The sequence below is a fragment of the Palaemon carinicauda genome, chromosome 30 (genome assembly GCF_036898095.1).
Source record: "Palaemon carinicauda isolate YSFRI2023 chromosome 30, ASM3689809v2, whole genome shotgun sequence".
In the NCBI taxonomy this organism is placed as follows: domain Eukaryota; kingdom Metazoa; phylum Arthropoda; class Malacostraca; order Decapoda; family Palaemonidae; genus Palaemon; species Palaemon carinicauda.
This window is the reverse complement of record NC_090754.1, coordinates 52260119-52285178: the sequence shown is the minus strand read 5'-3', so window position 1 is coordinate 52285178 and position 25060 is coordinate 52260119. Positions and strand designations below refer to the sequence as shown.

Below are 25060 nucleotides of genomic sequence, written 5' to 3'. Positions count from 1 at the left end.
CTCTTTCCGGGGGACAGTGAATGTTGGCGGAATGCCCCAGCTACCTTTTCAGTAGGTAAGTTGAGCCCGGACTGTGCCTCGACGCAGTTCAGCGAGCGGCTTCACACACTCCCAGAGTCTCTTCTTAAATTAGAATTTGATTCTAGGTGAAGATTCGGCAGGTCTCTCAATTCGGTCACCCTTTCCGAATTGGCCGTTGCCACTTACAACGAGGAGGACCTCCCTAAGGCCCTCACTAAGTCGTTACTGCAAAACTTCATGGCTGACGCCTATGATTTTACAAGCGCCAGGACCCGTTGTCGATGACACGTCCTCTCTGAAGCCACATTAGGCACGAGTCTAATAAGCTCATCAAAGCTCCGGTCTGGGGCCCGGATCTTTTCCCGGAGGATTTGGTTAACTCGGTCCTTAGCGAGGCAGCTAGGGCCAACCAAAGCCTCAAAGTTAGATGGGGCCTCGTCCCAAAGCGGAGATATGAGCCTACTGGTACCCCAATCCGAGGTAGGAAGAGACTGAGCCCTTTCCTCTCTTCCCAATTCAGGGCTCAACCGGTCTCAGTTCAACCGGCTCCCCAAGGCCCCCAGCCTTCTACATCAAAGGGCCAGCAGCAAGAGCAATACGTCCTGGTCCCTCAGTCTCAAATCGCCTCGACTTCCTTCTCCCCCGCCTTTAACCCCATTTATGAGGCTCAGACCTCCTTCCGTGGCTACCAGCGTCACAGAGGTGCCAGGGGTGCCTTTCGTGCCCGAGGTAGCGGAAGGGGTTACCACCGGGGCAAGTCTTCCCGTGGAAGCAGAGGAGGCAAATCATCCTCCACCCAATGAGACAACGCAGGTAGGAGGGAGAATGTACCTTTTTCGAGACCGTTGGAAGTTCAGCGATTGGGCTTCTAGCATTATCTCCAAAGGCCTAGGGTGGAGCTGGATACAGGGACCTCCTCCACCGAACAGCTTTTACCAATTGCCAACAGAAGAACTGTTCCTTCACGACAGATCTGCTACAAAAGAATGCGATCCAAAGCATACGTCGCTTAAGATTTCAAGGATGCTTGTTCAGCATGCCAAAGAAAGGCTCAGACAAACGAAGGGTAATCCTGGACCTGTCTCGTTTAAATTCCTTCGTTCGTTGCGACAAATTCCGTATGCTTACCGTCTCGCAGGTGCGGACCTTACTTCCCCGTGGGGCCGTCACCACCTCCATCGATCTTACCGATGCCTACTATCACGTTCCAATAGCAAGGCATTTTCGTCCTTTTCTGGGCTTCAAGCTAGGCAAACAAGCCTACGCATTCAAAGTGATGCCGTTCGGGCTCAACGTGGCACCCAGAATCTTCACCAAACTAGCAGAGACAGTCATTCAAGAGCTTCGCACTCAGGGGATACAGGTAGTGGCCTATCTAGACGATTGGCTAATCTGGTCAGACAATGCCCAGAATTGCCTCGTAGCAACGAACAAAGTCCTCACCTTCCTTCGACAACTGGGATTCCAAGTCAACTTCGGAAAATCCCGCCTGGTCCCAGAGACCAAGTTTTAATGGCTGGGTCTACAATGGGACCTATGCTCCTATACGCTGTGCCTCCCCAAAGCCAAAAGGAAGGAGATTGCGAGGAAGACGAGACAATTTCTCAGGGAGAAGTTGACCTCCTGAAGGAACCAAGAGAGGATCCTAGGTTCCTTGCAGTTCGCCTCCGTGACAGACATCGTCCTACGGTCCAAACTCAAGGACATAAACAGAGTTTGGAGATCCAGAGCAACCGCAAAACACCGCGACAAACGTGCCCGCCTTCCCCCACTCCTGAAGAAAAGTCTACAGCCTTGGACAAAGGTCAAGAATCTCTCCAAGTCGGTTCCCTTACAACATCCGGCCCCGGGACTCGTCGTCCACACAGACGCCTCCTTAACAGGGTGGGGAGGTTACTCCGAACACAAGAAAGTCCAAGGGTTATGGTCATCAGTCTTCCGACACATGCACATCAACGTCCTCGAGGCCATGGCAGTCTTCCTCACTTTAAAACGTCTCAATCCAGCCAGGAATCTCCATATCAGACTGGTTCTCGACAGTGCAGTCATAGTTCACTGCCTCAACAGAGGAGGCTCCAGATCAGCCCAAATAAACCACGTCATGTTGCAGATTTTCTCCATGGCGGCAATGCACAAGTGGCACCTGTCAGCAGTCCATCTAGAAGGAGTCCGGAATGTGGTAGCGGACTCCCTTTCCCAGACGACTCCGCTAGAGTCGGAATAGTCACTGGACAATCGATCTTTCCAGTGGATACTATCTCAAGTCCCGGGTCTCCAGGTGGATCTATTTGCGACGGAATCCAATCGCAAACTGGATTGTTACGTAGCCCCCAACCTGGACCCTCAGGCTTATGCCACGGACTCTATGATTCTAGATTGAAATACCTGGAAGACGATTTATCTGTTTCCTCCGGTGAATCTCCTGCTGAAAGTTCTGCACAAACTCAGATCCTTCAAAGGTCGAGTGGCTCTCGTAGCCCCAACTGGCCCAAGAGCAATTGGTTCCCCTTGTTGCTAGAGCTAAGTCTCAGCCCCTGGCGGATTCCCAATCCGGTGCTCACACAGACAGTGCAAACTCGCAATGTGTTCGCTTCCTCAAGGATTCTGAAGGCCCTAACTTTATGGACTTCATGAAGTTCGCTGCCCAACGAGGTGCGAACATCGATCCTTCGAATACTATTTTCCTGGAATCGGACAAAAGGGAATCTACTCTCCGACAATATGACTCAGCTGTCAAGAAATTAGCTAAGTTCTTGAAAGATTCCCAAGTTGAGAAAATGACAATGAACCTAACTGTGACATTCTTCCGGACTCTCTTCGAATCAGGCCTGGCAGCCAGTACCATTACTACAATTAAGTCAGCCTTGAAAAAGATCTTCCATATTAGTTTTGGCATTGATTTAACGGATTCATATTTCTCATCCATTCCGAGAGCTTGTGCCAGGCTAAAACCTTCCACTCGCCCTAGCGCAGTTTCCTGGTTTTTAAACGATGTTCTTAAGCTGGCCACTGACACTCCAAATGAATCCTGTAACTATATGGCATTATTAAGAAAGTCACTTTTCCTTTTGAGCCTCGCCTCTGGCTCCAGAATCTCAGAATTGTCAGCTTTATCTAGAAACCCAGGTCATTTAGAGTTTCTCTCTTCCAGTGAGGTCCTTCTCTCCCCTAACAAAGTGTTCCTGGCTAAAAATGAGGATCCCCAGAACAGGTGGTCCCCCTGGAAGATTGTTCCACTTCCTAGGGATCCATCCCTGTGTCCAGTTACCACCCTGAAATCCTACTTAAGTAGAACTTCCACTACAACCACAGGGCCCTTATTTATTAGAGAGCACGGAGGAACTATTACCCTTAAGGGAATCAGGCAACAAATTCTTTATTTTATTAAACAAGCTAATCCTGAATCATTCCCACATGTCCATGATATTCGAGCTGTGGCTACCTCAATTAATTTTTTCCACCATATGAAATTTGATGAGCTCTCAAAATATAAGGGTTGGAAGTCCCCTAAAGTTTTCAAACGCCACTACCTAAAACCTTTAGAAGCTCTTAGATTTGCCACAGTAGCTGCGGGGAATGTAGTTCCTCCCGAGGGTATTGAGTCCTAATCACAACGTCTTGCTCTGTCCTCTTTCCCTCCTGCCTGGCTTACCTGTTGTTCCTACCTGTTTTATTTACCATGATGTATTATTTATTATTCAATTGATCGATTTCATGAATTATTTTGATCTCGCTTGTTTTTGGAATCCCTGAGCTGATGTTCCTTTGTTATGTTAATTATTTATATCTATGATTGTATGCTTTACCGCATTTTGCTTACCAAGCTGTATTAACATTATTCATACCTGTTGACTTTCCCTTCGGGTTTCATTTTGATTATGTATCATGTCTAATTGTCTCTGTCATTTACGTGTTGATCTATTTTACGGGTTTCCATATCCCTCTTTTTTTATATTAAAATTCATCAGCTATATTAATTTTGTGTTATTCCCTTCAGGTAGTTAGCCTTATTGGGTCCCCATTCTCTGGTACGATTTCACTGGGCGACACGGGTCGGAGCCCAGGAAAGGGATTTTGACGAAGGAAAAATCTATTTCTGGGTGAGGGACCCATGTCGCCCAGTGAACCCACCCGTCCCTCCCTAATTGGGCCCCAATCTGGGGTGCTATAAGGAGTGACGTCACTGGCGTGGGTTGGCTAGTAGTAGTACAAGGTTGAACGGCGCTTCGCTGTTCGGGGATTTTGACAGGAGATATCTAAATGGTGCGAGGCCTCTGGTTGTGATTTATCGCGCCCCAGTATTATATCGACACCTTATACAGGTGAGCGAGCTGGGTTCAACCTGGCATTCCCATGCAATTTTTTCTCTGGTAATATATAGCAGTTATATACCTTAGAAATGGTGCTTAAGGAGAATTTCACTGGGCGACACGGGTCGGAGCCCAGAAATAGATTTTTCCTTCGTCAAAATCCCTTTTGTAGGATGTTGTTGAGGTTATAAAAATAAAATGATGACGTGTAGTAAATTTGGAGAACGTTGTGGTTAGGTAGGTATGATCAACAGTATTATTAAAAGATTTGAAGATTGACTTAGGCACTGACACTTGAATAAAGATTTTGATATCATTACAAAATTTAAAACTCATAATGAGTTGATTGGCCAAAAATCTCTAGGGGTATTTTAAATTAATTCTATTGTAAATTCAAGTTTGGACTGAGGTAAGATTTATAAAAATGTATCATTGAAAACCTTAAATTTTCAATATTTAACTTAGCCGGTGATTATATAGCTGCAACTCTGTTGCTCGACAGACAACTCTACGGAAAAAACTCGCCAGCGATCGCTACACAGGTTGCGGGTGTGCCCAACAGCGCCATCTGTCGACCAGATACCCAGCTCTCAATGTAAACAAAGACTCAATTTTCAATATTAAACTTACCCGATGATCATATAGCTGTCAGCTCTGCTGCCCGACAGAAAAAACCTACGGGCGGAATACGCCAGCGATCGCTATACAGGTGGGGGTGTACATCAACAGCGCCATCTGTCAAGTAGGTACTCAAGTACTCGATGTCAACATAGAACCAATTTTCTCTCTGTCGTGCCAATGGCAAGACCTACTAAACACGCCGTCCCTAACTGGATTTGTTTTCACAACGATTTGGTGAAGTACACTATTCCAGTTTTGAGCTTTCGCTATGCAGGGGTTTTATCTTCATTTCAAAACTTGAACTCGTTTTGGATAGATTTAATTATGGTGACGAAGAGAGTATGGACTCTCTTTCACTTTTAAATGGCCGACCCTTCCCTTAGACGGAAGTGTGTTTAGGTTTTTGGTAATTTTGCTTAACAAGTTATAGATCTACTGTATTTATTTTATATCTCTCCGCCTTTATAGGCCTCTTCGATTAACTTTCCATTTATTATAAACTTTTAAAAAAAAATTTTTGTTTGTTTATATGCGACCTTTCCTAATAGTAGGCGGTCCTTACTTGGAACCGAAGTTAATTAACATTGAGCCCGTTATATCGTATTTAACCTATTAAGAATTTAATACTTTTTTAATTTTAATGTTTTATGAAAGAATTTCTTTGATAGTCTCGTACTGTTTTCAAAGATGAACTAACGTTTAGTTTTTTAGTCTCCGCAGTTGTTGACGTTCAGAACGTTCAACATGCGCTCTATCGTTACGATAGAGAGAGAGTGTATCACGGTTTCACTTTGCAGTAAGAGTAAACCGATTCTAGCGTTTCGTTCATTCTTTCTTAGCTTAAATGGTTTAAAGAATTTCTTTGATAGTCTCGTACTGTTTTCAAAGATGAACTAACGTTTAGTTTTTTAGTCTCCGCAGTTGTTGACGTTCAGAACGTTCAACTTGCGCTCTATCGTTACGATAGAGAGAGAGTGTATCACGGTTTCACTTTGCAGTAAGAGTAAACCGATTCTAGCGTTTCGTTCATTCTTTCTTAGCTTAAATGGTTTAAATTCTAAATAAAGGAACTTTTTATTTGGGAAACCTTTCAGTTTTTTCCTTTAGCAAATAACATGTTTTATCGATATATAATTGGGCTCTTCTCTCCGGTGCTAAATCAAGAGAGAAGAGAGAGAGAGAGATAGAGACGGGGGGAGAGAGAGGAGAATAAACGTTTCGTTCAAGCGGGTAACGTTGTTCTCGTTTTTTTTACTCTTCCTAGTCGCTGTAGGGGAAGAAGGTAAAACGTTTCTAGGGTTTTATTCTTGTTCCCAGGCTTTATGCGGTGAGAGATTGTAAACGTAGTTTATTTGATCTAGTGTTTAGTCTCTTTTCCAGCCACTGAATTCTTTATCTTTATTTATGTTTTTCTGTTGCATTGTAAAACTGTTTTCGCAATTACTACCTTTTAATGAAGGATAGGATTGCGTGTTTCAGGTAGAAATCAGTTAAAGTTTCGATTTCAGTGAAATAAGTGCAAACAGAAAATCAAAAGTGATAAAGTGATATGCGCAAAGTGTTACAGTGTTGCGTCCGAGGGTTCGTCTGTTCGTGCCAGTTGTTCACCTAGTCCGGGACCTCTTACAAGCTCCCAAGCCCAGGGGAGAAGTAATGTCGAACGACTTATGGGTTCCACAGGCCTTGATCGACGAACAGACGTTTTTCCCTCCGTGGTTTCGGGCGTATCTACACACGTTAGCCGACGTGAGATCGCCCCACCCACACAAAGACGAGAGAGCCCATTTATTCCTCGTCTGCGGAAGAGGTTTCTCGTAAGAAACCATGGACCACATCTTGCAGCTTTTAAGTGCAAGTCGGTCCCTTCCGCGCAAGTCCAACGGCCTAGGTGTAGCCACTGGGTCAGTTCGGACTCGCTGCAGTCATCCGACGACTGCACACCTCCCAAGAGAGGCAAGGTGGTACCGCAACAGGCAGTAACTCCGTCTGTTGCCGCACCAGCTGTTTTAGACCCTCAGTCACAACGGACAGTAGCTCCGTCTGTTGCCGTTTTTTGTAGACCCTAAGTGGTCTTTACTGCAGTCTATGCAGACTCAGTTAGCTGCGGTTTTGCAGGAGTTTCGTGCGGAGAAGGTTGACACTGCTCTCGTTAGCCTACAACCTGCCACGGTTGTGCGCCCAGCTCACGCTGAGGCTGCCTGCTCCCACACTCCGGCTGCGGAGAGCTCCACCTCCGATGCGCAATCGAACCTGCCAGACGCATGTTAACGTTAGCCGACGTGCGGCTCCCTCCGTTAACATGCGTGAGCTACCGCATCAGCAGTGGGAAGGTGGAGTCAAGCTGCCGTGTTTTGACGCGATGCGTTAGTTTCCGCAACCCACGGCAGTCCCCACCACGCACCACCACTCCGCTTTGGTTGTTGCCTGCTCCCACACTCCGACTGCGGAGAAGGTTGACGATGCACCCGTTTGCCTACAACCTGCCACGGTTGTGCGCCCAGCATGGCTGCCTGCTCCCACACTCTTGTTGTGAGAGCTCCTCCACCCATGCGCAGTCGACCCTGCCAGACGCATGCTGACTCCCACAGACACACGGAGCACTCCGTTGCCGTGCGTGAGCTACCACAAGCTGCCGTGTTTTGACACGGTGTGTCAGCCTCCGCAACCCACTGTGGTTACCGCCACTCGCCCGCAGCAGACTAGTCAGTCAGAAGTTGAGGCTTACCCACACAGCTTTGGTTGTTGCCAGCTCACAGACTGTCAAGCTGTTACATGACGTTGCCTTCTGCTCTGCTACTAATGTACCAGTGCTGTATGTCCTCACGCACCTGTTGTGGTTGACAGTTCAGTTTTTGACAGTTCACAAACTGTCAAGCAGTTACATAACGTTGCCTTCTGGTCTGCTGCTTATGCACCAGTGAGACCCTCACTGAGATAACCTAGCTTTTCTCGGACATGGTTCCTGTAGATGAGAAAGTGCTGTTCTCCCTCCTTCTGATATTCCTTTGAGGACTCTGTCATTTGGAGAGGAGCCTTAAGCTGCTTAGCCTCCTATGAACTTTAATTAAAGCATTACAAGGCTTCCAGGGATGGTAAATGGTTCCGCTTCAGTCGCTAACCCCGTCTGTTGCCACACCTGCTCCCATAGACCCTTATGGGCTTTGTTGCAAGACATGCAGTCCAAGCTTGTGTCCTTGATAGAGGATTTTTTACGGAGAAGAACCTTCTAGCCAACAACCTTCCTACCGGTTGGTTGTACGCCCTGTTGACGCTGAGGTATCCTACTCACGTCCGCCAGTTGAGATGGTTCCTCCACCGGTGCGACCCAGTGTGGGTTGCCAGTCGCACGTTGACGTTAAGCGACTCTCGGAGGTGGTTGTGGACGTTCAGTATGTCACTAGGAAGACGTTCAACAACCAGCAGAGGTGACTTGTTGTGACGCAGTGCGGCAACCTCAGCAACCCGGTAGGGGGTTGACTGCACAACCCAGACAGTCTAGACAGTTTCGGGTTGACGCTGTACTTCCTCGCGTCCCCATGGTTGACAGTTCACAGACTGTGCAGCAGTACCATGATCTTGTGTCCGGCTCCGTCACGCATCCACCAGTGCGACCGGATTCAGCGAGTCAGACGTTGTCCACTCCGTTGCCGTTTCCTCATCAGTTTCGGATGAGGAACCCTCTGATGAGGACATTGCTGAACAAGACGATCAACCCCCAGCCCTGCTATCCATCCAGAGGATGCTGAAGAAGGAACACTGCCCTGTCAGGCTGTGGATGAGTCTGGTTAGGACACTGTCATCCGTGGTTCAATTTGTGTCACTTGGAAGACTACACCTCCGTCCTCTTCTGTATCATCTAGCTTTTCACTGGAAAAGGACAAGACGCTAGAAGCGGTCTCGATCCCGGTTTCCGGAAAGATAAAGTCTGGTCTGACTTGGTGAAAGGACTTTATCAACCTTTGAAAGGGTCTTCCCCTGACTGTTCAGACTCCCAGCCACGTTCTCTTCTCGGACGCATCGGACGTAGGCTGGGGTGCGACATTAGGCGGTAGGGAATGCTCGGGATTATGGAACTCGAGTCAAAGGACAATGCATTTCAACTGCAAGAAGCTTCTGGCAGTACGTCTGACCTGGAAAAGCTTCAGGTCTCTCCTTCAAGGCAAGTGGTGGAGGTGAACACGGACAACACCCTGCTTTGACGTACATCTCCAAGCAAGGAGGGACCTACTCTCTGACATGGTACGAGTTCGCAAGAGACCTCCTCTCCTGTTCAACAGGTCTAGACTTTTCACTAGTAACGAGGTTCATCCAAGGCAACTTGAAAGTCATAGCAGATTGTCTCAGTAGGAAGGGACAAATAATTCCAACATTTTGGACCCTCCACAAGGATGTATGCAAGAGACTTTGGGCCACCTGGGGCCAGCCAACCATAGATCTCTTCGCAACCTCGATGACCAAGAGGCTCCCAATACTTTGCTCACCTATCCCGGACCCAGCAGTAGTTCATATAGATGCCTTTCTACTAGATTGGTCACATCTAGATCTATATGCATTCCCTCCGTTCTAGATTGTCAACAAGGTACTGCAGAAGTTTGCCTCTCACGAAGGGACAAAGTTGACGCTAGTTGCTTCCCTCTGGCCCGCGAGAGAATAACTCACCGAGGTACTTCGATGGCTAGTAGACGTTCCCAGAACACTTCCGCTAAGGGTGGACCTGCTACGTCTGCCACGCGTAAAGAAGGTACTCCAAGGCCTCCACGCTCTTCGTCTGACTCCCTTCAGACTATCGAAAGACTCTCGAGAACTAGAGGTTTTTCGAAGGAGGCAACCAGAGCGATTGCTAGAGCAAGGAGAACATCCACCCTTAGAGTCTACCAATCGAAGTGGGAAATCTTCCGAAACTGGTGCAAGTCAGTATCCGTATCCTCGACCAGTACCTCTGTAACTCAAATAGCTGACTTCCTCTTATATCTGAGGAAAGAACGATCTCTTTCAGCTCCCACTATCAAGGGTTACAGAAGCATGTTGGCATCAGTCTTCCGTCTCAGAGGCTTAGATCTTTCCAACAATAAAGATCTACAGGACCTCCTTAAGTCTTTTGAGACCACGAAGGAGCGTCGTTTGGTTACACCTGGTTGGAATTTAGACGTGGTTCTAAGATTCCTTATGTCAGACAGGTTCGAACCACTTCAATCAGCCTCCCTGAAAGATCTCACCTTTAAGACTCTTTTCCTGATATGCTTAACCACAGCTAAAAGAGTCAGTGAGATTCATGCCTTCAGCAAGAACATCGGATTCTCATCCGAAACGGCTACATGTTCTACAACTTGGTTTTCTAGCCAAACACGAGCTGCCTTCTCGGCCTTGACCAATATCGTTCGATATTCCAAACTTATCGTATGGTTGGAAATGAACTAGAAAGAGTATTATGTCCTGTAAGAGCTCTTAAGTTCTATTTTAAAAACCTTTACGAGGCCCGTCTGAAGCTTTATGGTGTTCAGTTAAGAATCCATCTTTGCCTATGTCAGAGAATTCTTTATCCTATTTTATCAGACTGTTAATACGAGAAGCTCATTCCCTTCTGAATGAGGAAGACCAAGCTTGGCTGAAGGTAAGGACACACGAAGTTAAAGCTGTCACAACTTCCGTGGCCTTTAAACAAAATAGATCTCTGCAAAGTATATTCGACGCAACCTATTGGAAAAGCAAATCAGGGTTCGCGTCTTTTATCTTAAGAATGTCCAGTCTCTTTACGAGAACTGCTACACTCTGGGACCATTCGTAGCAACGAGTGCAGTAGTGGTGGGGGCTCCACCACTACAATTCCCTAATTCCAGAACCTTTTTAATCTTTCTCTTGAAATATTTTTGGGTTGTCCGGAAGGCTAAGAAGCCTTTCGCATCCTACTTGATTTGGCGGGTGGTCAAAATCATTTCTTGAGAAGCGCCTAGATTAGAGGTTTTGATGAGGACCTTTAGTATGGGTTGCAACCCTTCATACTTCAGCTCCTAGGAGTCGCTCAGCATCCTATGAGGATCGCGAGGCTCTGTAAGGAAGACGTACTTAAAAAGGCAGAGTAATTGTTCAAGTCGTCTTCCTTACCAGGTACTTATTTATTTTATGCTTGTCATTTTGAATAACTGCTAAAATGAAATACGGAATACTTAGCTCATAATAATGTCAACATGTAATGCTGGTCTCTACCCACCCCCCTGGGTGTGAATCAGCTATATGATCATCGGGTAAGTTTAATATTGAAAAATGTTATTTTCCTTAGTAAAATAAATTTTTGAATATACTTACCCGATGATCATAAATTAAAGGACCCACCCTTCCTCCCCAATAGAGACCCAGTGGACAGAGGAGAAAATTGGTTCTATGTTGACATCGAGTACTTGAGTACCTACTTGACAGATGGCGCTGTTGATGTACACCCCCACCTGTATAGCGATCGCTGGCGTATACCGCCCGTAGGTTTTTTCTGTCGGGCAGCAGAGCTGACAGCTATATGATCATCGGGTAAGTATATTCAAAAATTTATTTTACTAAGGAAAATAACATTTTTCTCTCTGTCGAGGTGTCGACAAGACGTACTTTACTCGCTGTTGCTAAACTGGAGTTTTTCACATCTATTTGGTGAAGTACTATATTCTAGTTTTGAGCTTTCGCTATGCAGGTGTTTTATCTTCATCTTAAATCTTGAACTCGTTTTGGATAGATTTAATTATGGTGACAAAGAGAGTATGGACTTTCTTTCACTTTAAATGGCCGACCCTTCCCTCAGACGGAACTGTGTTTAGGCTTTTTGTAATTATCTTATCACGTTATAGATTTTCCTCTATATATTTTATATCTCTCCGCCTTTATTAGGCCTCTTCGATTAACTTTCCATTTATTATAAACATATAAAAATAAATTTTAATGTTTTGTTTATATGCGACCTTTCCTGAGAATAGGCGGTCCTAACTTGGAAACCGAAGTTAATCAACGTTGAGCCCTTTATATCGTAATTAGCTTTTAAAGAGCTAAGGATTTAAAACTTTTTAAATGTAATATTTTATGAAAGAATTTCTTTGATAGTCTTCGTACTGTTTTCAAAGATGAACTAACGTTTAGTTTATTTATGCTACGCAGTTGTTGACGTTCAGGACGTTCAACATGCGCTCTATCGTTACGATAGAGAGAGAGTGTATCACGGTTTCACTTTGCAGTAAGAGTAAATCGATTCTGACGTTTTGTTCATTCTTTCTTAGCTTAAATGTTTTAAATTCTATTTTAAAGGAACTTTTTATTTGAAAAACCTTTCAGTTTTTTCCTTTAGTCAAATAACATGTTTTTTTTTTTGACGAAATATAATTGGGCTCTTCTCTTAGGTGCGAAATCAAGAGAGAAGAGAGAGAGAGATAGAGACGGAGGGAGAGAGAGGAGAGAAAACGTTCCGTTCAAGCGGGTAACGTTGTTCTCGAGTTACTCTCGTCCCTAGTCGCTGTACGGGGAGGAAGGATAAAACGTTTTTTTTTAGTTTTTTATTCTCGTCCCCAGGCTATGTGCGGTGAGAGATTGAAAACGTAGTTTATATGAACTAGTGTTTAGTCTCTTTCCCAGCCACTGATTTTTTTATCTTAAAATATGTTTTCTGTTTTTTGCTGGTATTAATGAGCTTGCATTATACGACTGATTTCGCAATTACTACCTTTTAATGAAGGGTAGAATTGCGTGTTTCAGGTAGAAATCAGTAAAAGTTTCGATTTCAGTGAAATAAGTGCAAAACAGAAAATCGAAGTGATAAAGTGATATGCGCAAAGTGTTACAGTGTTGCGTCCGAGGGTTCGTCTGTTCGTGCCTGTCGTTCACCTAGTCCGGGACCTCTTGCATGCTCCCAAGCCCAGGGGAGAAGTAATGTCAAACGACTTATGGGTTCGAGAGGCCTTGATCAACGAACAGACGTTTTCCCTCTATGGTATCGGGTGTATCTTACCAAGATCTCCCCTACCATAAGACGAGAGAGACGTTGTTTCTCCTCGTCATCCGAAGGCTTTTCGCATAAGAAACCTGTCACAAGGTTTCGAAGCCCTTAAGCGAAAGTCAGTCCTTTCAGGACAGGTCCAGCGTCCTGGTTACAACCATTAGGACAGCTCTGACCCTATGCAGTCATCGGATAACTGCTCGCCGCCTAACAAAAGCGTAACACAGACGCCGAGAGTCTTTTTTTGTTGGCAAAGTGTTGCGGTCACAGACGTTACCCTCGTCTCTTACCACAACCATTTCCGTTGATCCTTTATGGGTTGTATGGCAAGACATGCAGTATATGCTTGCCTTCCTTATGGAAGACTATTCTGCCGATTAGTACGTTGAGTCTAGCCGTTTATCTCATCGATATCCTGGCTTTCAGCCAACCTAACGTTCCTTTGTGCTTACTGTTGACGTTGGCGTAGCTTAGTCACGTCAGTCAGGTTGTTTAGAACCACACTCGATGCGGTCTCGTGTGGTCTTTCAGCCGCATTTGGACGTTAGGTCACTTGCTGATGCTCCTGTTGACGTTCAAGACGTTCACTAACAATCGGAGTTGACTTGTTTTGACGCTGTGCGTCAACCTCCGCATTCGAGAGTTGTTTTGACTGCTCAGTCTAGGCAGTCAAAGCAGTCTCGAGTGGACGCTGTGCGTCCTCACGCACCTGTTGTGGTTGACAGTTCAGTTGTTGACAGTTCACAGACTGTCAAGCAGTTACATGACGTTGCGTTCTGGTCCGCTACTAATGCACCAGTGAGTGTGGACTCTGCTTGTAAAGCATTGCCACCACGGTAGGTCTCTCCCTTGCTTGAGACTCAGCTTTTATCGGACAAGGTTCCTGTAGATGAGGAAGTTGCTGTTCCCCCTCCTACTGATATTCCCTTGAGGACTCTGTCAGATGGAGAGGAGCCTAAAGCTGCTTAGCCCCCTATGGACTTTGATTAAATCATGATGATTTTTTTAAGGATCTTTGTCCAGATCTTTTTGTAACTGCTGCTCCTCGTTCGCCTAAACGTCAGAGCTTACACTAGGCCTAGCTACTTCGAAGCCGTTGTTTTTAAGCTAGTGCTCTCTCGCTCTCCTAGAGAGCTTTACGTTGGCTAGGCGACTGGTTTTTCACCAGGAGGAGTTTGGGGGATACAGCCTTTGCTTTCCCTTTTTTTAAACTGGTTTATAGAGCGAGAGTCTGATATGACACGAGAGAAGTTCTCGGCTTGGGAGTTCATGCCTCTGCCCAGATAGACTTCTCAATTCTCGTAGACTCTCCCTGGCGCCTGGCCAGGAGACGCTCCAAGTTTTTTACAGGTCAACTTCACAGCTGTTTTCGAGCCTTTGAAGTTTTGCTGTACAATTATGTCATGCATAACAAGGCTTTCAGGGATGGTAAGCGGTACCGCCTCAGTCGCTAACCCCGTCTGTTGCCGCACCTGCTCCCGTAGACCCTAAATGGGCTTTGCTGCAAGACAGGCAGTCCAAGCTTGCGTCCTTGATAGAGGACTTTAATGCGGAGAAGGTTGCTACCGAACCTTCTGGCCAACAACCTTCCAACCGGTCGGTTGTGCGCCCTGTTGACGCTGAGGTAACCTACTCGCGTCTGCCAGTTGAGGTGGTTCCTCCACCGATGCGACCCAGTGTGGGTTGCCAGCCGCACGTTGACGTTAAGCGACGCTCGGAGGTGGTTGTTGACGTTCAGGACGTTCAACAACCAGCAGAGGTGACTTGTTTTGACGCAGTGCGTCAACCTCAGCAACCCGGTAGGGTGTTGACTGCACAACCCAGACGGTCTAGACAGTCTCGGGTTGACGCTGTGCTTCCTCGCGCACCCATGGTTGTTGACAGTTCACAGACTGTGCAGCAGTTCCATGATGTTGCGTCCGGCTCCGTCACGCATGCACCAGTGCGACCGGACTCAGCGAGCCAGACGTTGCCCACTCCGTTGCCGTTTCCTCATCAGTTTTCGGATGAGGAACCCTCTGATGAGGACGTTGCTGAACAACAAGACGATCAGCCCCCAGAATAGATCAAGCCCTGCTATCCATCCAGAAGATGCTGAAGAAGAAACGCTGCTCAGTCAGGCTGTGGATGAGTCTGGTAGGGACGCTGTCATCCGTGGAACAATTTGTGTCACTAGGAAGACTACACCTCCGTCCTCTTCAATACCATCTAGCTTTTCACTGGAAAAAGGACAAGACGCTAGAAGCGGTCTCGATCCCGGTTTCCGAAAAGATAAAGTCTTGTCTGACTTGGTGGAAGGACAATATCAACCTAAGAGAGGGTCTTCCCCTGGCTGTTCAGACTCCCAACCACGTTCTCTTCTCGGACGCATCGGACGTGGGCTGGGGCGCGACACTAGACGGTCGGGAATGCTCAGGACTGTGGAACTCGAGTCAGAGGAGCATGCATATCAACTGCAATGAGCTGTTGGCAGTACATCTGGCCTTGAAAAGCTTCAAGTCTCTCCTTCGAGGCAAAGTGATGGAAGTTAACTCGGACATCACCACGGCCTTGGCGTACATCTCCAAACAAGGAGGTACCCACTCACTGACGTTGTACGAGATCGCAAGGGACCTGCTCATCTGGTCAAAAGGTCAAGACATCTCCCTAGTAACGAGGTTCATCCAAGGCGACTTGAACGTCATAGCAGATTGTCTCAGTCGGAAAGGGCAAGTAATTCCAACCGAATGGACCCTCCACAAGGATGTGTGCAAGAGACTTTGGGCCACTTGGGGTAAAACCATCCATAGATCTCTTTGCAACCTCGCTGACCAAGAGGCTTCCAATCTATTGCTCTCCAGTCCCGGACCCAGCAGCAATACATATAGATGCTTTCCTCCTAGATTGGTCATATCTGGATCTCTACGCATTCCCACCGTTCAAGATTGTCAACAAGGTACTGCAGAAGTTCGCCTCTCACGAAGGGACAAGGTTGACGTTAGTTGCTTCCCTCTGGCCCGCGAGAGAATGGTTCACCGAGATACTTCGATGGTTAGTAGACGTTCCCAGTAGTCTTCCTCTAAGGGTAGACCTTCTACGTCAGCCACACGTAAAGAAGGTACTCCAAAGCCTCCATGCTCTTCGTCTGACTGCCTTCAGACTATCGAAAGACTCTCGAGAGCTAGAGGCTTTTCGAAGGAAGCAGCCAGTGTGATTGCTAGAGCAAGGAGAGCGTCTTCCATTAGAGTCTACCAATCGAAGTGGGAAGTCTTCCGAGACTGGTGCAAGTCAGTTTCTGTATCCTCGACCAGTACCTCTGTAGCTCAAATAGCTGTTTTTTCTCTTATACCTGAGAAAAGGACGATCCCTTTCAGCTCCCACTATCAAGGGCTACAAAAGTATGTTGGCATCGGTCTTCCGGCATAGAGGCTTAGATCTTTCCAAACATAAAGATCTGCAAGACCTCCTTAAGTCTTTTGAGACCACCAAGGAGCGTCGTTTGGCTACCCCTGGATGGAATTTAGACGTGGTACTAAGATTCTTCATGTCAGACAGGTTGGAGCCGTTACAATCAGCCTCCCTAAAAGATCTCACTCTTAAGACTCTTTTCCTGGTATGCTTAGCCTCGGCTAAAAGAGTCAGTGAGATTCATGTCTTCAGCAAGAACATCGGATTTTCGTCAGAAAAAGCCACTTGTTCGCTACAACTTGGTTTTCTAGCCAAAAATGAGCTGCCTTCTCGGCCTTGGCCTAAATCTTTCGATATCCCCAGCTTATCAGAGATCGTAGGCAATGAACTAGAAAGAGTCTTATGCCCTGTTAGAGCTCTTAAGTTCTATTTAAAGCGTACTAAACCTTTACAAGGCCAATCTGAAGCTTTATGGTGTTCAGTTAAGAAACCATCCTTGCCTATGTCAAAGAATGCTTGGTCAGACTTTATCAGATTGTTAATATGAGAAGCTCATTCACATCTGAGTGAGGAAGACCGAACTTTGCTTAAGGTGAAGACGCACGAAGTTAGAGCTGTAACAACTTCCGTGGCCTTTAAGCAAAATATATCTCTGCAAAGTATAATGGACGCAACCTATTGGAGAAGCAAGTCAGTGTTCGCGTCATTTTACTTGAAAGATGTCCAGTCTCTTTACAAGAACTGCTACACACTGGGACCATTCGTAGCAGCAAGTGCAGTAGTGGGTGAGGGCTCAACCACTACAATTCCCTAATTCCTTATCCTTTTAATCTGTCTCTTGAAATGTTGTTTTTTTATGGGTTGTCCGGAAGGCTAAGAAGCCTTTCGCATCCTGGTTGATTTGGCGGGTGGTCAAAGTCATTTCTTGAGAGCGCCTAGATTAGGGGTTTGATGAGGTCCTGTTGTATGGGTTGCAACCCTTGATACTTCAGATCCTAGGGGTCGATCAGCATCCTAAGAGGATCGCGAGGCTCTGTAAGGAAGACGTACTTAAAAGGCAGAGTAATTGTTCAAGTCGACTTCCTTACCAGGTACCTATTTATTTTGTTTTTGTTATTTTGATAACTTCTAAAATGAAATAAAAAACTCTTAGCTCATAAAAGTGTAAACATATATTACTGGTCTCTACCCACCATCCTGGGTGTGAATCAGCTATATAATCACCGGCTAAGTTAAATATTGAAAAATTTTATTTTGATTATAAAATAAATTTTTGAATATACTTACCCGGTGATTATAAATTAAATGACCCTCCCTTCCTCCCCAATAGAGACGCAGTGGGACGAGGAGAAAATTGAGTCTTTGTTTACATTGAGAACTGGGTATCTGGTCGACAGATGGCGCTGTTGGGCACACCCGCAACCTGTGTACCGATCGCTGGCGAGTTTTTTCCGTAGAGTTGTCTGTCGAGCAACAGAGTTGCAGCTATATAATCACCGGGTAAGTATATTCAAAAATTTATTTTATAATCAAAATAACATTTTAAGATTATTTCAATTATTACTTTCACACCTAAGAGTCTTGGTAGTTAGGGAAGCCTCATGGAAAGGAACCAAATTTTATTGATAGAATTTATTGATGTATTTTGAAACTTAACAGTCAGTCACATTATTTCCCGATCCTCCCTACTTATATTGATATATAGTAGTTGAGTTACAGGTCTTAACAAACTATGATAGCTTTTTGAGGCTATGACTCTTAGTCCAAGATGGCGACAATAGCATTAAGTCTTGATAGCACACTTGATGGCTCCCAAAGAAAAGTTTTGATTGTTATTTTTTAGCTTAAGAAGCTCACACTTCATAGACAAGTATTGATATAATAAATTTTATTAAATAAACTGTTTTTGTCATTTCTTTTCAGAAGGCAGTTTTGAATAGTAAGAAGAAAGGTATATGGGGATCAGAAGAGAAGGAGCCACTTCTTAACTTGACTCCTGGAAATTACTGCGAAATATCTATTGTCTGTGATGATAAAGACTTCAAGGTATGTCCTTGCATTGCATATATAATGTTCAAAGCCAATTGTAGCAAATTATTATCTTTTATGTACAGTAGATATTGGAAACTCATTTGAGTCCACTTATATTGTGTAGCTATTTCAATGAACAAATTATGCAAACCCATTAATTAAAATTTGTCAGAATTCATAGTCCTTAGAGGCTCCAGACAATTATTCCAAGGGCTTACCATCCAATGGAAGAATGGTTGTAGCTTTGAATATGCCCCCGTCAGACCTTGCATTTCTAGCAGCTAATTGCTTCACTATTTTTGCAATTTGGGCTTTTAGTGTTGTGAAATTTGCAAAAATTAGTTGTATTTTGTCACAATATAATGTGAATTTAGGCCCAAAATTATGGTGGCTCTTGGCTTTATATTGTGTTGTGATAAAAATTATATATACAATAGGTAGTAGGTTGGCCAAGGCACCAGCCACCCTCCAAGATACTACTGCTAGAAAGTTATTGGGTTCTTTTATTGGCCAGGTAGTACTACATTGGATCGATACCTCTCTGGTTACGGTTCATTTTTCTTTTGCCTACATATACACCAAATAATCTGGTCCAGCCACCCACCGAGATACTACTGCTAGAAAGTTATTGGGTTCTTTGACTGGCCAGATAATACTACATTGGATCAATCCCTCTCTGGTTCTTCTTCTTCTTTGTCTGCATCTTTTCCCACTTCTATGTGGGGTTGATGTTTCTGGCCAGCTTTCTCCATCTAGCATTAATTTTATTCTGATAATTATATTATATTCACTGACCATATTCGTTTTGGCAAATTTTTCATGGCCAGATGCCTTTCCTGCCGCCAACCCTCCCCATTAACCGGGGCTTGGGACCGGTACCAAGTTGAGGCTGGATTCCCCCCCCCCCCCCCCCCCCCCCCCCCCGTGGCTGATCAATCACTCTCTGGTTACGGTTCATTTTTCTTTTACCTATATATACACCAAATAATCTGGTCTATTATTTACACATATCCTTCCTTCCTCCAACACCTGACAACACTAAGATAACACTGCAATTGTTCAGTGGCTAATTTCCACTTGGTAAGGGTAGAAGAGACTTTAGCTATGGTAAGAAGCTCTTCTAGGAGAAGGACACTCCAAAATGAAGCCATTGTTTTCTAGTCTCAAGTGTTACTATGGCGTCTGTACCGTGGTCTTCCACTGTCTTGGGTTAAGAGTTCTCTTGTTTGAGGGTACATTCAGACACACTATTCTATGTTTCCTCATTTTTCTTCCTCACTGGGCTATTTTCCCTGTTGGAGACCTTATAGGGTTTATAACATCCTGCTTTTCTAATAGAGTTGTAGCTTAGCTAACAACAATAACAATAATAATAATAATAAAATACAAATTTAATTTATGAAAAATATTCAAAACTACAGATAAACTCCTTTTATTTTTCACTTTATAATGCACATACTGTATTTATAGAGCATTTAATTCTATCACCTAAGGCCTCACAGTGTGTAAGACTTGTGAATAGGGCAATTTTGATAAACACAACTTCTGTCTTGCTAATTTTACTGAAGAGGTATCTACTTGATATGACTGTATATGTAGGCCTTAGCAACCACGAAGGTGCATGATTGATGTTTATACACAAATATTGGATCTAGCACCGTCCACCAATATATGGAAATAAGAATTACATAATAGCAATAGAATAAGTAAATTCTTAGTAATTTATTAGGATAAATCTCTCTCTTTGTACATATAATTACTTTGAATCTTTTAAATTAATATGTATAGGTTTATGTGAGTATATACCATAGCCCGGAGGCAAACAAATATGGGTGTGTATGGCTTGCCTGGCTTATTTTCTGTTAAGTATCTCTTCAGATGAAATTGGAACTGAAACTTTTAACCTTTAAATGCTGCTGAAAAAAAAATGAGTACAAGTTGTTGTCAGTTTAACTCATGAAATATGAGGTTTTTGGTGAATGCTTTTCTGCAGGTCCAGGTGATACCAGGGAAATAAGCCTACCCTTTTTTCTGGACAAAAAACAAAGTTCGGCGCCATCACGAACATTGAAATCTGTATTTGTAAGATTGATTGGATTTGTATGTACAATTCAGTTTTTTATATTTTTATTTATATTGCAGATTTTTTTTGTATTCTTTGTTATTATTTTTAGAACTTCTTTCAGATATCAGTGAATGACAAATTTTGGTGCAGCTTCAAACATCGCCTACATACAACGGAGATTAGTCATATTTGTGTGAGAGGTTCCATTAGTATAGATTCAATTACTTACAACCATGGAGCTGTAAGTAATGTATTCTATTGTCATTTTTAATGTAGATTTTCATTTGCAATGTTGACTAATAAGGCAGCTTGTCAGTTTTTATAAGAAATTTTAATTAATAAAATTTTTAAAGTACTAATCATGAACATTTGAATCTCTTAACATTATTATTAGTTTTATTTTAGGAACAACTAAAGGAAAAGTTATTGATAATTTTTACTATTGAAGAGATTCAATGAAATTATAATTTTAGTCAGGTGGAACTTGATTTCAAGCCTGCACACATGAAATAAGAACAAGGAGCTAAAACAACTTTGTCTTTTTCCATAGGGTGAACGACAGTTATGCGAGTGGTATTGGAGAGGCTTAGGAGGGCATTTACTCCGTGTCGAAGGCGGTGCTGGTGGTGTCACTTGGGGTATTTCTCATGATTATCATGTTTTCACTTATACGGGAGCAACAGGAGGAGGGCTGTATAAAGGCAAGTTTTGTTTATTTTTTTCCATTTGAGAGAGTCAATATTCATATGAATCTAGCACAGTGCATATATTGTTTATTTGTAGCTATTGTGCTTTTGTTATTTTTATAAAACTCCACTGATATTCATATTGCTTCTACTTGAAGCTGTGTTAATGTCTACCCCAAAATAAACATTTCTTGTTCTCAGTCAGTTGATGGTAACCTACTAACGAATAACATTACTATTTACCTTCTCATTTTCAGTTCATCTCTCCATTTATGTTTAATTGAATGTTTTTTATTCCACCTTGCTATACAATTTAAATTTTGGTAATTCATGACTGAACTAATAAATTGCAATGTGACTAAAATTTGTCCTGGCTTTGTGCAATGTAAACGTATACCGACCAGCGGCCTCAGTATTGTGTTTATCAGTGGCATTGTACAGTCCTATTATTTGCCATGATTTAGAAAGTGTGAAATAAGTTCAGGCTCTCTCCAAACAGTAGAATGATTCTTATAAACCAGTTCTGGTAACAAGGGGAATAGTCCCAATCTGTGGCCTCTGCTGCCGGAGTGCTCAAGAAGATTACCGTAGAGACCTATCTGGTCAGACAACCAATTTATAAGTGATTCATCTACACACCTGTTCTTCATTTAACCATCTGGAGAATCTATTCATCGCATTCTCAAAACCTAGTCTCTGCAACTCTGTAGATTGTCCATTATAGGATCTAAAAAGATTCCACCATTATTTTATATGAAAGACACTAGTGTGTTTATTTTTAATGGTGTCAATTTAGGAATGTACCAATGACTTGAACTCTCTTTGATAATATTGTTGACAATTTGTGTTATCCTTTTATGAAAAGAATTTTCATTTCGAGCCTTTAAGGGATATAGCTCAATGCTTAATTGTGTATTTAAGCATCTGAGATTAGATATATCAGTTTCAGGCATTATAATGAATGTGTTTAAGACTTTAAGCATTAAAAGCCTTCAGTAAACAAGTTTACTTTTTGGGATTTGGATTGGGTTTTATAGTATTTAAAAGGTTTGACTTTTGAAGTATTCTAAAATCCTTCACTTGCACGTTTTACGGCTAAAATGCTTTTCCTATTAGAATTGGGGTCAGCTAAATGCATAATAAACTGCATACTGCATTCCATATCTTTTAAGATAAGCTTTAGAGTAAATATTAGCAGAAGACCAAGGGTCTGCCACAATTTCTTTGCTTCCCCTCTTTAACAATGGATGTAAGCATTTCATAAAAAAGAGACATCTTTGTTCATTAATTTTTGGACAAACTGTGGATGTCAATTTACTATGTGGGATTAGAATACCAAATTATCCTTTGTCCAAAAATGCAAAGTCATTTCTACTTAAAAGCTTGGTCACAGAAACTCGCAAAATTTTTTTATATGAATATTATAAAAGCCTGGAAGGTTAGGGCTCAGAATAATTTATGATATTCTTATTTTTCAAATACTGTATGGTATTTAGAATATCTTTAGAAAAACAATCTGGAGTCTTGTATCTAAAGGATACCATCAAGTCTAAAATTTTAATTATTTTATACTGTATTTTCATCATCATCATCTCCTCCTATGCCTATTGACGCAAAGGGCCTCGGTTAGATTTCGCCAGTCGTCTCTATCTTGAGCTTTTAATTCAATACTTCTCCATTCATCATCTACTACACGCTTCATAGTCCTCAGCCATGTAGGTCTGGGTCTTCCAACTCTTCTAATGCCTTGTGGAGCCTAGCTGAATGTTTGGTGAGCTAATCTCTATTGGGGAGTGCAAAAAGCATGCCCAAATCATCTCCATCAGCCCCTCATCATGATCTCATCCACATATGGCACTCGAGTAGTCTCTTATAGTTCCATTTCTAATCCTGTCCTGCTACTTAAATCCCAATATCCTTTTGAGGGCTTTGTTCTCAGATCTACTAAATCTATTGGAGATTGTTTCATTTTCATTCCATGACTCATGTCCATAGAGTAACACTGATCTCACTAAACTGATATATAGTCTGATTTTATATGTAATTTCAGGTGATTTGATTTCTAAATTTTACATAACCTAGCCATTGTCTGATTTGCCTTTTTCAACCTTTCACTAAACTCTAATTCTAAAGACCCTGTATTGGAGATCATTGTTCCTAAATACTTTAATAATTCTACCTCATTAATCCTTTCTCCTTCTAATGAAATTTCATCTTCCATTGCATACTCTGTTCTCATCATCTCTTTCTTTTATTTATCTTGAGCCCAACCTCCTATGATATTTCATGCATTCTGGTGAGTAAGCATTGCAAATCCTATGGTGTTCTGCTAACAAGGACAAGTATTATCGGCATACTCTAGGTCTGCTTAATTCCTATCACCAACTCAGTCCAATCCTTCTCCACCATCTCCGACTGTTCTACTCATTACAAAATCCATGAAGGAGGAGGATACTGTATTTTAATTCTATAATTTACCCCTCTTTCCTTCACTGGTGTCCCACCTCCATCAGAGTGTAGGAGTCAGCATTATGAAAATCAGGGGAGGTTCATAAAAATAAATAAAATTTTAATGATAACATGTTATTTTTATACAGCCATGATGTTCATATACATTGATCAGTGATATCAAGAGGCTAATGATAATTATTTTCTTCAAGACTGATGATGATGAGGTCAGTATATTGTATCATTGACTGGTTAGTGGCTTTCAACTCTCAGATGGTGTGGTGGTTCCCGGAGTGGGAGGTATTTTGCAAGAAGAGAGAACATGAAACTATTATTTTAAGGTAGATATTGACACAGCTTGAGTGAGTGCAATGTAAACATTAGGCAAGTATAAGAATAACAAATATTATTATTAGAATTTTTTTTCTATATGTGAGTAAATTGTACTGTAAACTTCTAATGTTCTGTTCTACTTCCCATGATGAAAGAATCATTTATCCTTACGTTCTAGTTTTGCTTAAATTTTCTTTTTTATATCTTTGATATGGTAAGAAAAATAGTTTGACTTCCTTCAGCCTCTGTCCTACAACCAAAACATCATATTCTTACTCCATGACTCTATGCTTAACAATTCACACAATCTCCAGTGTCACCTGCAGTAAAACTGGTACATATTCCACTTGGTTACTTTCCAGACTTCATCTTGCGCCTTACTTCCATTATTATTATTATTGCTATTATAAGCTAGGCTGTAACCCTAGTTGTAAAAGCAAGATCCTATAAACCCAAGGGCTCCAACAGGGAAAAATAGCCCAGTGATGAAAGGAAACAAGGAAATAAATAAACTACAATAGAAGAATAAACAATGAAAATAAAATTTTTCAATATTAAACTTAGCCGGTGATTATATAAGCTGCAGCTCTGCTGCCCGACAGAAAAACTCTACGCTCAAAATCCGCCAGCGATCGCTATGCAGGTAGGGGGTGTACTTCAACAGCGCCATCTGTCGTGCAGGTACTCAGTACTCAATGTAAACACAGAACTCAATTTTCTCTCTGTCGTGCCACCGGCAAGACCTACTAAATTCGCTGTTGCTTACTGGATTGGTTTACACATATTTTGGTGAAGTACACATTTCTAGTTTTGAGCTTTCGCTTTGCAGACGTTATCTTCAATACATCCTTGCATTCTTTTGTTGAATTTGGATTATTTGTTGACGACTTTGGATAGATTTTGAATTCCCCTTTGACTATTCAAAATGGCTGACCCTTCTCAAGTCCCTAAGTTCAGGAAATGTAATGCTAGGGACTGTTCAAGGCGTCTTCCGAAGGCCTCTATCGATCCTCACACCGTTTGTTCCAATTGTCGGGATAAGACCTGTCAATTGGAAGATCGATGTGAGGAATGCGTTGGGCTTTCGGAATTCGATTTCATCGAATTCCAGAAATACACACGTAGGCTAGAGAGAGATAGAGTCAGGAGAAGTTCATCTCGCTCCGTTGAATTTTCCTCTCCTCATGCCCCA

At 43.0% G+C, this 25060-nt stretch overlaps 1 protein-coding gene across 1 annotated transcript in view; it reads left to right on the top strand.

Moving 5' to 3' along the window:
* Positions 1–25060, top strand: part of Pex23 (peroxin 23) — a 113956-nt gene that overhangs the window by 62772 nt on the left and 26124 nt on the right. Inside the window, exons 15-17 of the mRNA XM_068353780.1 lie at positions 18229–18351; positions 20523–20642; positions 20952–21106. Of these exons, the coding sequence (XP_068209881.1) occupies positions 18229–18351; positions 20523–20642; positions 20952–21106 (398 nt within the window). The remainder of the gene's footprint in view (positions 1–18228; positions 18352–20522; positions 20643–20951; positions 21107–25060) is intronic.